General features: G+C 39.8%; 1 protein-coding gene across 1 annotated transcript in view; it reads left to right on the top strand.

Moving 5' to 3' along the window:
- DNAH3 (dynein axonemal heavy chain 3) overlaps positions 1–15,311 on the top strand; it is a 241,660-nt gene that overhangs the window by 165,368 nt on the left and 60,981 nt on the right. Inside the window, exons 42-48 of the mRNA XM_065924469.1 lie at positions 2,017–2,120; positions 4,629–4,923; positions 8,105–8,284; positions 12,553–12,676; positions 12,758–12,914; positions 13,159–13,302; positions 14,578–15,244. Of these exons, the coding sequence (XP_065780541.1) occupies positions 2,017–2,120; positions 4,629–4,923; positions 8,105–8,284; positions 12,553–12,676; positions 12,758–12,914; positions 13,159–13,302; positions 14,578–15,244 (1,671 nt within the window). The remainder of the gene's footprint in view (positions 1–2,016; positions 2,121–4,628; positions 4,924–8,104; positions 8,285–12,552; positions 12,677–12,757; positions 12,915–13,158; positions 13,303–14,577; positions 15,245–15,311) is intronic.

The following is a 15,311-nucleotide window of genomic DNA, read 5'->3' as shown; positions in this document are numbered from 1 at the left end:
GGTCTCCCAGAGAAGGTGACATCTGAGCTGAGATCTGAAAGGTAAGGAACAAGCCAAGTAGAGAGCAGAGGGAAGAGCTGCCAGGCAGAAAGAAAAACCGATGCAAAGCCCTGAGGTGAGAGTGCATGTGGTATGTTTGAAGATCAGAAAAAAGATGCTGCAGTAAAGTAGGTGAGTAGCCTGCTTCACACAATGTATATTATGGGGACTTTGGAAAGTCAGCAGGAGCAACATGCAGAACAGGTTTATCTCCAGCCCACACTGAGGGAGCCCCTGAAAATGCCCAGAGATTCCATGACTTACCCAAGGTCACAAGATCAGCAAGGGCCACATGTTCCCCATAATTTACACTTTGCTACTGCTACCTGGTGCTGGACCATAGGCCTCCAGACCTGGGGAGCCTGAGGTTTGAGTCTTAGGAGGTCCCAGAGACTCAACAGCTCCTTCAGTGTTGCCCAGTGGAAGGCACTGCTCTTCCTCCATGGCTTCTGGGATCAGGTTCACACAAATGTCCCCAGAGGGGGAGTCCCTGCTGGACTCCTCAGACACTCAGGTCTGTGCAGCACAAAGGCATGTCCAGGTCTGTGACCCCAGTTTGACCATAAGCTGCTCCACCTCTGCAAATCCAAGTTCAGTCATCCTGACTTCTCACAAACTACCTTGTACTCCTGTAACTCTCCAGCTCTGCTACAACTAGCTTCTGTTCCCTCCTTTCTACTGTCTCCTTAATTACCAGTACCTCCAGTCCACCCCTCCAGCTCGGCCCCCAAGGCCCACATGTTCCACGTTTTCTCTCATCAGCACCTCCTCGAACCCTCCTTCCCTTTTCCTCCTGCCATACAAAGCTAGCAAAACCCCAACCTTGGGTCAATACACCACCTCGCTCTTTTTTTTCCCACTTATACTCCAGAGCTGTTTAACAGTACAGGAGAAAGTCATATGTGCAGAAGGCTTAACATGACTTTCATGGTCTCCAGCCTCAGCTTGGGGAATCAGAAAGACCACAGACTTTGGACTCAAGTAGATTTGTTTTGGAACATAGATGCAAAACTCATCAACACAATACTAGCAAATTGAATCCAACAATACATTAAAAGGTTTATACACCACAATCAAGTAGGATTTAACAATTTCCACAAATAAATGTGAAACAACACATTAAATTAAAGAATAAAAAGCATATGATCATCTCAATAGATGCAGAAAAAAATGCTTCTGATAAAAATCCACATCCATTTATGATTAAAAACTCTTCAGAAAGTGGACATACAGGGGACATGCCTCACATAATAAAAGAATATGAGATAGAACTATAGCTAACATCACATTCAATGATGAAAAGCTGAAAACATTTCAAGTCAATATATGGCAAAACCAATACAATGTTGTAAAGTAAAATAAATAAATCAATTTTAAAAAATAAATAAATAAAAGTAGATTTAATGTTTTCATTTTTCAATAGTATGATATATAAAAATATATTCTATTTTATTATGTTACAATTACGTATTATATAATTGTTATTACATAATAACATTATGTTATTTTGTTACATTAATATAATTCATATATATTTGTGCATATATCTATATGATATATAATATTAAATGATTCTATCCTAATAAAATTCTTTCTTTCATTTACTTCCACCTTCAATATGTTTGTATGCCTCAAGAGAGGCCTGGAAGGATTGCTGTCAAAAGTAATCTCTGACTGTGAGATTTGGAGCCATTTGTTTTCTCCCTTTTTTGTTCTTTTCAATGCTTCCTGTTTATATTATAATATATATTATACATATATATTATTTATATTATCATTATTTGTATAATCAACACCTATTAATTTTATTCATATAATGAAGTCATTATTCTTTAAAAGATGTTTTTATAGTTTATACAGTTACCAATACTGATAGTCATACATTTCAGATGCCTATGGCTGAGGTAGTTAAATATCTCAAATATGAAATGTAAATCTCTGATGTGCTAATAACTTGTTCTGTTTCTTTGGGTCCAGGAAGCATCTATGATTTTTATTTCCTCAAGCAAGCTAGTGGACATTGGTACACATGGACAGAGTATATCACCAAAGAGGAGGAAAATATCTCTGCAAATGCAAAGGTAAAAGAGAGTTATTGGTCATAGAACCTCAGTAATGACCTGATATTCAGCAAAGTAGAGACGTTAACATCAGATCTGGGTTAGTTAAAGAACTTACTTTAGAAAAAGTGAAAGAATTTACTTTAGAAAAATGTTCAAACATGAATTGAATTGAGCCTTCAAAAGCATGGGCTTTAGAATCAGAGAGTCCCAGATTTCTTATTCAGTCTTCACCCTCTCTGCCTCAGTTTACTCAACTACACAATAGAAGAAAAAATACCTAAAGAATGGTTGCAAAGATTGAAGACAATACACATGAATTTGTGGCATTCACATTGTGCTAGATCATACTGTTGTTAGTCTAATTATTGTCAGTATGAGCAATGCCAGGTGGTCATCAGTCCCCCTCTCAGATATTTCAGCCAAAAAGATCCTTGCCTTTTCTTTAAAATCCCCAGAGAAAGATTTCTTTAATAAGAATTCTCAGAAAAGTCGATACTCATTAATAGGTTTTCTGGATAGCAGAAGATTCACTTGCAACTCCTACTCATTTTCTTGTGGAAATTTTCTCCAGATGTGCACTTTCACGCCTCTACTTGCAGTATCTGGTGGACAAAATTTATCTTTCTTGGGGTAATTGTAGTTTCTTCAGGCCCTAGGTAGAGTAGTAGATGGAGGATGGAAATGTGGAAATACTGAAAACAAAATCAGAAACCAGACAGGACCACAGCTGCTTGTGAAAAGGGTGCCACCGGCAGGAGTGAATGTGTGATGAGTTCAGGACACACACTGGAGACCGAAAAGACTGTAAAGAACCCCTCAGCACTGAGGTTCTAAACTTTCATTCTCCTTAAAAGAGCTTCGTCACCTGAGCTCCAGGGGTGTGAAATCTTGCTAGATTCCTACAAATGAGTCAAATGCAGAAAATATTTTAGTTATGCTGGGAATGTTTCACTTGTCAAAAAACTGTTCTAGCCCCTGAAAATAAAATCTGTGAAATCCAACTTGCTTTAAATTCCCAGTCTTGATACTTGGTTTAGCATTCAGTATCACTTACTGGCTATGTGACTTTGGCCAAGTTGGCCATCCTCCAGTCTCAATTTTTTCATCTGAAAAAGTGAGCTAATAATACAGCTGCCTCAGAGGGCTGTTGGGAAAACTGCAGGGAATAACACAGCCAAACATCCATAGCTCAATACCTGTTAATTCTCTTCCTTGCCACTTCAATTTCTTTGTTCTATCTGCTCCTTTTACATTGATCAAATTATTAATCAAAATCAGTCAAGCTTAGTCTAACAGTATACACATAGCCACCACGCTGCGCAATCCCTATTGGTGCCGTTTGCTTATGGTCTAGTTTTGCTTTAGGGGCACCATTTACGTAAACCACAGTGTGGGTGGCGCTCCCTAGAGCTACACAGCACAGTGGATCCATGTTCACTAGCCTCTTCCAGTCTAGATGTGTAAGTAGACTTCAGCATATGATTTAGATCTTACTACCCCCTCCTCTGTGGCTACACTCCTGGCTCAGTGGTAAAGAATTTGCCTGCCAATGCAGGAGACGCAGGTTCAGTCCCTGGGTTGGGAAGATACCCTGAAGAAAGAAACGGTAACCCCCTCCAGTACTCCTGCCTGGGAAATCCCATGGGCAGAGGAGCCTAGCAGGTTAAAGACCATGGGGTCACAAAAGAACTGGACACAATTTAGTGACTAAACAACAGCAAACCCCTCCCTCTACCCATCATTGGAGGGACCAAAAGCAGCCAGATGGTTGATGATAGGGTTCAAGCTCAGGAAAGCAAACCTAAAGCAGGGTTTTCTACTCAAAGTAATAGAGATTCTAGGAATCCAAGACCAAGCTCTTAGAGCCCAGTTGGAGTCTGAATACCAGAAAGAGTGTTGCAATTTTCATATTGCTAAAGGGATAAATAAGAGGAATCAAGAATATGACCTTAGGAAAAGCAGATGAGGAATAAACACAAGAAATGGGGGTCAAGGGTCATACCTAACCCTTCTTGGACAGGCAGTATAGATGGCATTTGGGAGGTGGATCTTTCCTAGGGCAAGGCAGTCAGCTTGGCTCAAAAAAAAGGTCTCAGAGGGCAGCAGCTGTAGACCCAGCCTTACTATAATTGGTGTTTATAATATGACATTTCAGTAATTAAGAATACAGTCCTTGGAATCAGACAAGCTGGGATTAAAATTTTTGCATTTCTGTTTACTTGCTGTGTTAGTGAACTCTGGATCTGTTTCCTCATCTCTGAAACAGGGACAATAGACAGTTATTGTCTATATTTACATACAAGATCAAATTTAACCCTCGAAACAGCTCAGTGAACTAGATACCATTTTTATCCCCATTTCACAGATGAAGAAACTAGGTTGCTAGAGAGGTAAAATACTCAAACCTATAAAGATAAATAAGAGACACAGCTGAATGGATAGTAAGGATAAAACTCAAGTCTCTTGAATACCAAGACCCAATCTCCTGGTCCCAGTATCAAGACTCACCATGTCTTTGTGGCACAGGTCTCAGAACTCATCATCCCCACCATGGAGACAGCCCGACAGTCCTTCTTCTTGAAAACCTACCTGGACCATGAAATTCCAATGCTGTTCGTAGGACCCACCGGCACAGGCAAATCAGTCATCACCAACAACTTCCTTCTTCGCCTTCCCAAAAATACTTATCTGCCCAACTGCATCAATTTCTCTGCCAGAACTTCAGCCAATCAGACGCAGGATATCATCATGTCCAAGCTGGATCGCCGGCGGAAAGGACTTTTTGGGCCTCCCATAGGGAAGAAAGCAGTGGTATTTGTGGGTAAGGCACTGACCTGGATCTGGACACATCAAATTCTTCTAAGTTGCAGCAAAACAGAATATCCCTGTGTAGGACTGCTGTATATTCATTTTACTGTCTGTGGAAGATAAAATATTTCTGGTTAATATAATTCTGCATTCCTTCCCACCCCTCCTATTTTCCTTCCTTCTTTTCTTCCATCTTTCCATCCCTTCTTCTCTCCTTCCCTCCCTTTCTTGCTTCTTTCATTTTTTGTTCCTTGTCCTTCACTTCATTCATTTCCAAGTATTTTTAACTATGTACTCTATGCCAAATTTTCCGTATTGAGGCATGGTCCAGGCCTTTTTGCCTGAGGGAGGATCCCAGTTTCTCCTGGGATGAAGTTGAGCCCATGGATCAGGCCAAGTTACTTTGTAGTGACAGTAGTTAGGTTCAGAAGGGGATTGTAGTATTTGCTCCCTTGTGTCTCCAGAAGCAACTAACACACTGTGATAAGCTTCTGTTCCATTAAGTGCCAGATAAATATGTTATCAGAGTAGAAAGAAATCTAATAGTTGCCAAATAAGCACATTGAATTTTTCCAGAATTTTATCTATCTACAAAGCACTTCCTCATTTATTTCTTTTTTTTTTTTTTTTTTGTCATTTATTTCTTTTGAGCCTCACAACACCTTGAGTTTATTGGCCATCATGATCACTTTGTTGTTGTTGTTATTCAGTCACTAAGTCATGTTCAACTCTTTGCAACCCCATGGACTGTAGCAAGCCAGGCTTCCCTGTCCTCCCAGAATTTGCTCAAGTTCTTGTTCGTTCAGTCAATGATGTTTTCTAACCATCTCATCCTCTTCCACTCCCTTCTCCTTTTGCCTTCAATCTTTCCCAGCATCAGGGTCTTTTCCAATGAGTTGGCTCTTTGCATCAGGAGGCCAAAGTATTAGAGCTTCACTTTCAGCATCAGTCTTTCCAATGAATATTCTGGGTTGATTTCCTTTAGGACTGACTGGTTTGATTTCCTTGCAGTCCAAGGGACTCTCAAGAGTCTTCTCCAGAACCACAATTTGAAAGCATCAATTTTCCGGTGCTCAACCTTTTTTATGGTCCAACTCTCACATCCATACACAACTACTGGAAAAACCATAGCTTTGACTATATGGACTTTTGTCAGCAAAGTAAAGTCTTTGCTTTTTAATACATTGTCTAGGTTTATCACAGCTTTCCTTCCAAGGAGCAAGCATCTTTTAATTTCATGGCTGCAGTCACTGTCCGCAGTGATTTTGGAGCCCAAGAAAGGAAAATCCGTCACTGCTTCTACTTTTTCCCCTTCTATTTGCCATGAAGTGATGGGACTGGGTGCCGTGATCTTGGTATTCTGAATGTTGGATTTTAAGTTAGCTTTTTCACTTTCCTCTTTTGACCTCATCAAGAGGCTCTTGGCACCTCTTCATTTTCTTCCATTAGAGTGGTATCATTTGCATATCTGAGGTTGTTGGTATTTCTCATGACAATCTTGATTCCAGCTTGTGACTCATCCAGCTTGGCATTTCACATGATGTACTCTACATATAAGTTAAATAAACAGAGTATCAATAAATAGCCTTATCATACTGCTTTCCCAATTTTGAACCATAAAATTTGAACCAATTTTGAACCAGTAAGTTGTTCCATTTAAGGTCCTAACTGTTGCTTCCTGATATGCATACAAGTTTCTTAGGACACATGTAAGGTGATCTGGTATTCCCATCTCTTTAAGAATTTTCCAGTTTGTTGTGATCCACACAGTCAAAGGTTTCCTTGTAGTCATTGAAGCAGCAGTTTTTCTGGAATTCCCTTGCTTTCTCTATGATCCGACAAATGTTGGCAGTTTGATCTCTGGCTCCTCCACCTTTTCTAAACTCAGCCTATAAATTTGGAAGTTCTCAGTATATGTACTGCTGAAGCCTATCTTGAAGGATTTTGAGTAACTTTACTAGCATAGGAAATGAGCACAGTTGTTTGTTAGTTTGAACATTCTTTGGCACAGTCCTTCTTTGGGATTGGAATGAAAATTGACTTTTTAAAAAAATCACTTTACTAGTCAATTAAATGAGGCTCTGAAGGTTAAATTCCCTGTTCATGGCCAAATGTCTAGAAAATTCTGGAACCACAAGCCAAAACCAGGTTTCTTGGTGCCAAATACATTATGTTTTCTACTCTCTTACTGCTAATTCATAGAATTCTCACTTAGTAACTAATTCCCTGCTCTTCTGAATTATGTCATGTTCTGTCTTTAAAATGAAGGTATTGATAATAAATGTTGCATGTATTTATATTCTTGCCAATTAACAACAGCTGCTTAAAGGCAGGGATCATATTTTCTTTTCCCTTTCTTGTCCTCCCTCCCTCCTTTGTCGTTTCCTCTCATCTGTTCTCCCTTCCTATTTTTATGGTATATCCAAAAGCAATTTACGCTTTGCAGTCAAACAGACCTAGGTCAAAATCTCACTTTTTAACCCTAAGCATATTATTCCATTACCTTCAGTTCCTCACCTCTAACATAAAGGTAATACTATCTTCCTTATAAAGTCATCATCTTGAGTAGATGATATAATATGTATAAAATTCCTAAAATGTTACATGACACAAAACTGGGCATTTAGTCAGTGCTCATTGGAATGTATTGAGTGCCTTCTATATGCTAGGACTGAACAATGTACTATTGGAGAAAATCAATCCTTACCCTGGAGGAAATCACAATTTATCCTTGCCTTTTTGATTTTGCTCTTCAAAAACCCTAGCTTGAAGCCTTTCTGCTCCTGGAGTTCCCACTATTACCTGGTGGTAAATTAAATACTCTGTCAACTAGAAGCATGACTGTCTTTCTCACCATCATATCCCTAGAAATTAACAAAGTGTCTAGCACATAGTAGACAATCTATATTTTGGGTGAAGGAATGGGAAAAATTTAAATATCTATTTGTTAATGCCAATCTATGCATTCTTCCACAGAGGATCTCATGCACAGAGATCTCAATAAACCAGGAAAGCCAGAACCCTGAAAAATCTCTTCCATTATGGTGAAAATGTCCACTGGCTGAGCCCTACCTAGAGTGAGGGTATAACAATTGAGTATGGACTCTCCCATGGAAGGATAGTCATCTGCTACCTCCTAAAAGAGCAAAGGATCCCATAGACTTACAATCTGTGGCTATCACTTCTTTCCCCAGATGACCTCAACATGCCAGCCAAAGAGGTATATGGAGCCCAGCCCCCCATTGAGCTCCTACGGCAATGGATTGACCATGGTTACTGGTTTGACAAGAAGGATACCAATAAGCTGTACATCACTGATGTGCTGCTTGTGACAGCCATGGGCCCTCCTGGGGGAGGAAGGAATGACATTACTGGTACGTGAAGAAGAGAGTTCATTACTTTTTGCCCCACCCCCTGCAGAACCAGACTATCTTTGTGGATGGAGGGCTAGTGCAAGGCAGTCTGTCCTAATGGAAGATAGAGAAGGGTGTATTTAGGCAAGAGACACTTGAGTTAGATTCAAGGAGTGACATTTGAATATGCCATGTTGAAAGTTGTATGAAATAGGATGAGAAGATGAAAAGAGGATTTGACGAGTCTTTGGCTAGGCATAGAGGAACAGAGAGTCTCATGAAGAGGTAAGTTTTGTGTGGTCAGCTTGTGTTCTAGGAGCAAGACTAGACGAGAGGTTCTCAACTAAAGGTGAATGACAGATTCACCTGTTATGTTTCTTACAATTCTTTGGAGCCAGATAGGCCTAAATAAAATAATAATAATAAACAAGTAAGATTTTCCCCTATCATCTGACACTTTAGGAGTATATTTTGCTTCATGTGCAACTTCATCAATCCAGGTCTACAGATTTCCATACTTTTATTCTGAGATACATCCTTGGTTAAGAATCTTAATGCTATTTTCAGACTTAACATTCTGTGACCTTGCTTTCCCCTGTGGCATATATCTTTCTCATTTGTAAAATAAGGAAGATAAACAGGGTGATTTTACTTGAGTATACAAACCATCACCCTCCACTTTAAGTAGAGAGTCCAAGGGTACCTTTGCCTTGGGTTTGAATATAGCAGGATCTCAGGCACTTAGCATCTATAAATTCAACACTTCTCTAACTACTTAGAGGGAAAGGAACTTGGTATATTACTTTTCTCTAAGACCTACTCATTCAATGGGGAAAATATTTGCAAACTATCTGATAAAAGTGTTGAAATGCTAACAGGCACATGAAAGGATGTTCAACATTGCTGATTATTAGAGAAATGAAAATCAGAATCACAATGAGATATCACCTCACACCTGATAGAATGGCTATTAACAAAAGTCAAGAGATAATAACTGCTCTTGTGCATTGTTGGTGGGAATATAAATTCATGCAGCCACTATGAAAAACAGCAGGACGTCCCTCAAAAAATTAAAAATAGCACTACCACATGATCCGCTAATGCCACTTCTGGGTGTATGTATGGAGGAAATGAAATCATTATCTTGGAGAGATATCTATAGTCCCATGTTCGCACTGCATGCCCAGTCACTTCAGTCATGTCCAACTCTTTGCAGCCCTATGGACTGTAGTCCACCAGGCTCCTCAGTCCATGGGATTCTCCAGGCAAGAATACTAGAGTGGGTTGCCATGCCCCCTCTAGTGGATCTTCCTAATCCAGAGATTGAAACCTCATCTCCTGTGTCTCCTGCATTGTAGGCAGATTCTTTACTGCTGAGCCACCAGGGAAGCCCAGTCCCATATTGCAACATTATTCACGATAGCCAAGTCATTGAAACATCCAAAGTGTCTATTTATGGGTGAATGGATAAAGAAAATGTATACACACACACACACACCCTGGGATATTATTTGGTTATAAAAATAATGAAATTCTACTCTATGTGACAACATGAATGGACTTTGAGAACATTAAGCCAAGTGAAATAAGTCAGAGAAAAATAAATACTATATGATATCATTTACATGTGGAATCTAAAAAAGTCAAACTCATAGGAACAGTAGAATGATGGTTGCCAGGAGCTAAGGGGTGGGGGAAATGGGGAGATGTTGGTCAGAGGGTACAAATTTCCAGTTATAAAATGAACAAGTTTTGGGGGTCTGATGTACAATATGGTGACTCTAATTAACAACAGCAGCAGCAACAGAACTGTTACTTAACCTTAGTATGCAAGCATTTTGCAATATCTTATATGCATTAAATCATCATGTGATAAACCTTCAGTTTATATATTTTATGTCAATTAATTCTCACTAAAAACAGTGGGGCAGGAGAGATCTATTCAAAAGGGAATGTCTGTTTCCTGTACATATCAAGGAAATAATAATTGCTAACATTTGCACAGCAGTTGACAGTTTTCAAGCTATGTCACAAACATGACATATTGAAAAGATCTTAAAGACCAATGCCCAAAACTGCCAAGAACACATCTGTGGTCAAGTGAAATTGAGTCTATTAATTTGCTGCAGCAAGGGTGTCTATATAGCATGGAGAACCATGAGGGTGCCTGGTGAAAGGACGTTAAATGGGCTTGTGCTGGGTGATGTGAGAAAGGCTTAGGAAACCAGGTACTCTGTTCTAGATTGGGTAATCTCAGGGAGTGGGGACAATTTGAAGAGTAGGTATCTTAATTTTTTTCTGTACTTAGTAAACAACTAGAGTCACTCATATTAGTTTGGGAGGAAGTTTTCATGATTTCACTCTCTCTCTTGCTATCCCACAGTTTAAGTTGTTATCTCACGTTAGCTCCCTCCGATTGCCCTCAGAGCATTCAGGCCCAGTCCTTACCCTAAGCAATGCAGCCCGCTTCTCTCTGTTCTGCCCCCACTTGCTGATGGTGGATGCGGGCATCTGGGGTACTTTTCTGCTGGGATTTGCTTTTAGACATGTAATCTGTGGGTTTTATTTATTTTTCCTCCCAGTTAGGTTGCCCTCCGAGATTCGAAAAGTTCCCCCAGACCCACCAGTGAGAGGGTTTCCTGGTGTTTGGAAACTTCCTCTATTACGACTCCCTTCCCGAGACAGGTCTCCATCCCTAGCTCTTTTGTCTCTCTTTTTATCTTTTATATTTTGTCCTACCTCCTTTCAAAGACGATGGGCTGCTTTTCTGGGCACCTGATGTCTTCTGCTAGCGGTCAGAAGTTGTTTTGTGAAGTTTGCTCAGCGTTCAAATGTTCTTTCGATGAATTTGTAGGGGAGAAAGTGGTCTCCCCGTCCTATTCCTCCTCCATCTTAACTCCTCAGTTTTCATGGTTTCAAAGCAAACTTGTTTCTGTCTTGTTCCATCATAGCTAGGGAATAACCTCATTTGATGTTGATATTTAAAGAGATTTGTGTTCATTGAAGAACCAACAGACTATCTGACAATTGTCAGACCAGCTGCCCGCTGTTAGGGCTCATATGGGAAAACTGAGGCTAAGGCATTATCATATGGTGGTGGAGAGCGTGACTTGGCAGAAGGCTGATCTGGGTTTTGGTAACGTGTAATAAGCATTAGCACACATTAAATACTATTAGTATGCTTACTGTCAAAAGAATACATGACTTCCTCAAGTTCATGCAACTCTCCATATTTCCCAATCAATGTGTAAAATATTATTCCAGCATTTTTTTTAAAAAAGGTAAACCTACATATGTCAGTACATATGGGTGATAAAAAAAAAAAACCATAAAGAAATGCAAGATAGTAGTTACTTTAAAATCAGGATAGTGGTAAGCTTTGGAGGGAGACAGGGAAAGGGCTATGACTGGGATGGGATATATGGAGGGGATTCTATGGAGGGCTGGCAAAGTTGTATTTCTTGGTGTGGATGGTAGATGGAAGGATGTTAACTTTATAATGATTCACTTTATAATTTTGGTGATTTTCTGTATCTGTGCTTTACTTTATACAGTAAAATATTATTTTAAAAGATAGTGCAGACAAATCATAGAGACAGAAAATCGGTTATTAGTTGCCAAGGGCTGCAAGGAAATAGAAAGTGGTAAAGGTAAAGGATTTCTTTTTGGAGTGATTATTCTGCTATTGATTGTGATAATGGTTGCACAACTAAAGTACTAAATATTTATTGAATTGTGTACTTTAAATGGATGAATTTTGTAGATATAAATATATGGGTATCTAATATTAGGTACATAGATATAGATGTAGAGCTGTAAGAATACCAGACTAACAGTGATTAATTTGGGAGGGGAGAGAGAATGGATTTGGTGTGTAGGAGGCAAGGGTTACTTTCTGTAAAAGTATTTCTGAATTATTTGATTATTTTACAAAAATAACATATTGCCATTATCTAGTAACAGTCTTGAGCGCTGGACTAGCACTATTACCAGAACTTCTGCAGTCATGGAGATGTTCTATATCTATACTGTGCAATGCAACATCCACTAGTCACATGTTTATCCTTGAGAAGTTGATATGTGGTTAATGAGACTGAGGAAATACATTTTAATGTTACTTAATTTTAATATAAATTTAAATAGCCACATATGGCTAGAGGCTGCCATGTTGAATAGCACAGCTCTAGAACTTAAAGGCAGAGGAAAAACCGTTCTATATTTTAGGATTGCTCTGCCCAGGAGGTAAGTGTGAGTGTGTGTGCACATTCACACCTGTGCATGTTTTCCAGGACGATTCACTCGCCATCTGAACATCATTTCCATCAATGCCTTTGAGGATGACATATTAACTAAGATTTTCAGTTCAATCGCTGACTGGCACTTTGGAAAAGGGTTTGATGTGGTGTTTTTAAGGTAGGAAGTTCCTGTATGATTGGCCTGGGGTCCTCATTGCTGGCCCTTCCTTGACTGGTCTGCTTTCTCCTTCCTCCCAAGGTATGGAAAGATGATGGTACAAGCAACAATGACAATTTATAAAGCTGCAGTGGAGAATTTCTTGCCAACTCCCTCGAAGTCACACTATGTCTTTAACCTGCGGGATTTCTCACGGGTGATCCAAGGGGTATTGCTCTGCCCTCACACCCACCTGCAGGTCAGCCGCTGGCATTTCTGTTATCAAGTTCATTCACTGATATCCTTGGCTATGTGGAATATATAATGATAATAGTAATAGCTAACTTTTATTAAGCATTTAATCTGTGCTAGGCATTGTGCTAAGTATTTTGTAAGCATTATCTCATTTAATCCTCACAACAACCCAGGACTTAGAAACTGTTTGACAACTACTGCCTCAGCCACCATGTGCCATTCATTCAAATAATTGACTGAATTTTCAGGATGTAGAGAAGTTTATCCGGCTTTGGATTCATGAGGTTTACCGGGTTTTCTATGACCGTCTGATTGATCATGAAGATAGACAGGTCTTTTTTAACATGGTAAGGGAAACCACCTCCAATTGCTTCAAGCAGTCTGTGGAAAAGGTAAGCAAGACCCTGTGATCTGACCTCAGAAATTGCCCCAAATATGTGATCATGCTAGTCTCAGATTTCAGGCTCCCTTCCTAGTAGAGACTTTATTGTTGTTATTCAGTCACTCAGTCATGTCCAACTCTTTTGCAACCCCCTGAACTGTAGTCCACCAGCTCCTCTGTCTATGGGATTTTCCAGGCAAGAATACTGGAATGGGTTGCCATTTCCTTCTCCAGGGGATCTTCCTGACCCAAGAATTGAACCCAGGTTTGTTGCATTGGCAGGTGGATCCTTTACCACTGAGCCACCAGGAAAGCCCAAATAGAGACTTTTAGCTCTGCTTTCTGAATCTCAAGAAACAGTTTATTGAGCCAATTAGTCACTTGATTTGGTGATATACTGTTGTTTTTTGTTGTTCAGTCACCAAGTCCTGTCCAACTCTTTGCAACCTGCACCATGGGCTGCAGTCCACCAGGCTTCCCTGTCCCAAGTAATATAATACTTGGCCCAATTTCACTTGACTTTCTAGGTAACATGTAAGTTTGGATCCATTCAAGCTTGTTATTTATGAAAAGACGTTTTGTTTATAATTAATCTAAAATGCATTTTCAAGGTCAATTAACTTTTGAGTTAAGAAATAAAATTACCATGAATTTTTATTGTTTGATTGATGCCCTGGGTAAAGCCCAAGTGAAAGATTGCCTTGGTTTCCTATTTTAAATATTTTCTCTTTCCCATTTTGATATAAGAAAAGTTTAAACCCTATATATTTGCATCATCTAGTTCTACGTCTACTTTTAAGAAGCTGTGATTTCTCCATAGAAAAAGTGCAAGTGTTACATATTTCATCCAGAGGCCATGTACAGAAACACTGCTAGTTTCTAATATCAGAAAGAAGAAGCAACTAAAACATTTCTACTCTAGGTACAGAGTGGGGAACAAGGGTAAGGCCTGCACCTCCATTTGGTGAAGAAGCAAGTACATTAAAAATGATCTCACCATTTGACCACCTCCTCCTGGGATCTTATGATCTGTCCACCAATGTTTTAATCACTTAGCAAACCCATTGACCCTTGCTTTCACACTCTTTTCTCAACTGTCCTTTCATCATAGTCTTTACAACCATCAAATACACTTATTTTGTTTAAAAAAAAAAAAAACTGTTGTGAACCATGACTTTGAAAAATGTGCTCAGAGGAAACAAACACATCTGCTGTTCCCTCCTTCTAGTTCCCCCTATCATGGTAGCTGGAGTGAAGGCCTGGCTGAGACTTATCTTTTCCATAGGTCCTCATCCACCTATCAGCCACTGGAAAGATAGTTGATGATAATATCCGTAGCCTCTTCTTTGGAGATTTCTTCAAGCCAGAAAGTGACCAAAAGATATATGATGAGATTACTGACTTAAAACAGCTCACAGTGGTCATGGAGTATTACCTGGAAGAGTTCAACAATATCAGCAAGGCCCCCATGTCCTTGGTGATGTTCAGGTTCGCCATTGAGCACATCTCTAGGATCTGCAGGGTCCTGAAGCAGGACAAAGGCCACTTGCTCCTGGTGGGCATTGGGGGCAGTGGGCGGCAAAGTGCCAGCAAACTGTCCACATTCATGAACTCATACGAGCTATACCAGATCGAGATCACAAAAAGCTACTCAGGCAACGATTGGCGAGAGGACCTGAAGAAGATCATGCTCCAGGTTGGTGTGGCCACCAAGAGTACTGTGTTCCTCTTCGCTGATAATCAGATCAAGGATGAGTCATTCGTTGAGGACATCAACATGCTTCTGAACACTGGTGATGTGCCCAACATCTTCCCTGCTGATGAGAAGGCTGACATTGTGGAGAAGATGCAAATGGCAGCCAGGACAGAAGGAGAAAAGATCGAAGTCACTCCTCTTTCTATGTATAACTTCTTCATTGAGAGAGTGAAAAAGAACCTTCACATTGTCCTTGGTAAGAATGAGAAAATCCATTTTGCCCTTTTCCTTGGATGTTTCAGAATCTCCTTGCCCTAAGCCCA

Source organism: Muntiacus reevesi, chromosome 2, assembly GCF_963930625.1.
Source record: "Muntiacus reevesi chromosome 2, mMunRee1.1, whole genome shotgun sequence".
Taxonomy (NCBI): domain Eukaryota; kingdom Metazoa; phylum Chordata; class Mammalia; order Artiodactyla; family Cervidae; genus Muntiacus; species Muntiacus reevesi.
Note: the sequence above shows the minus strand (reverse complement) of the source record. Positions and strands in the feature narration are given on the sequence as shown.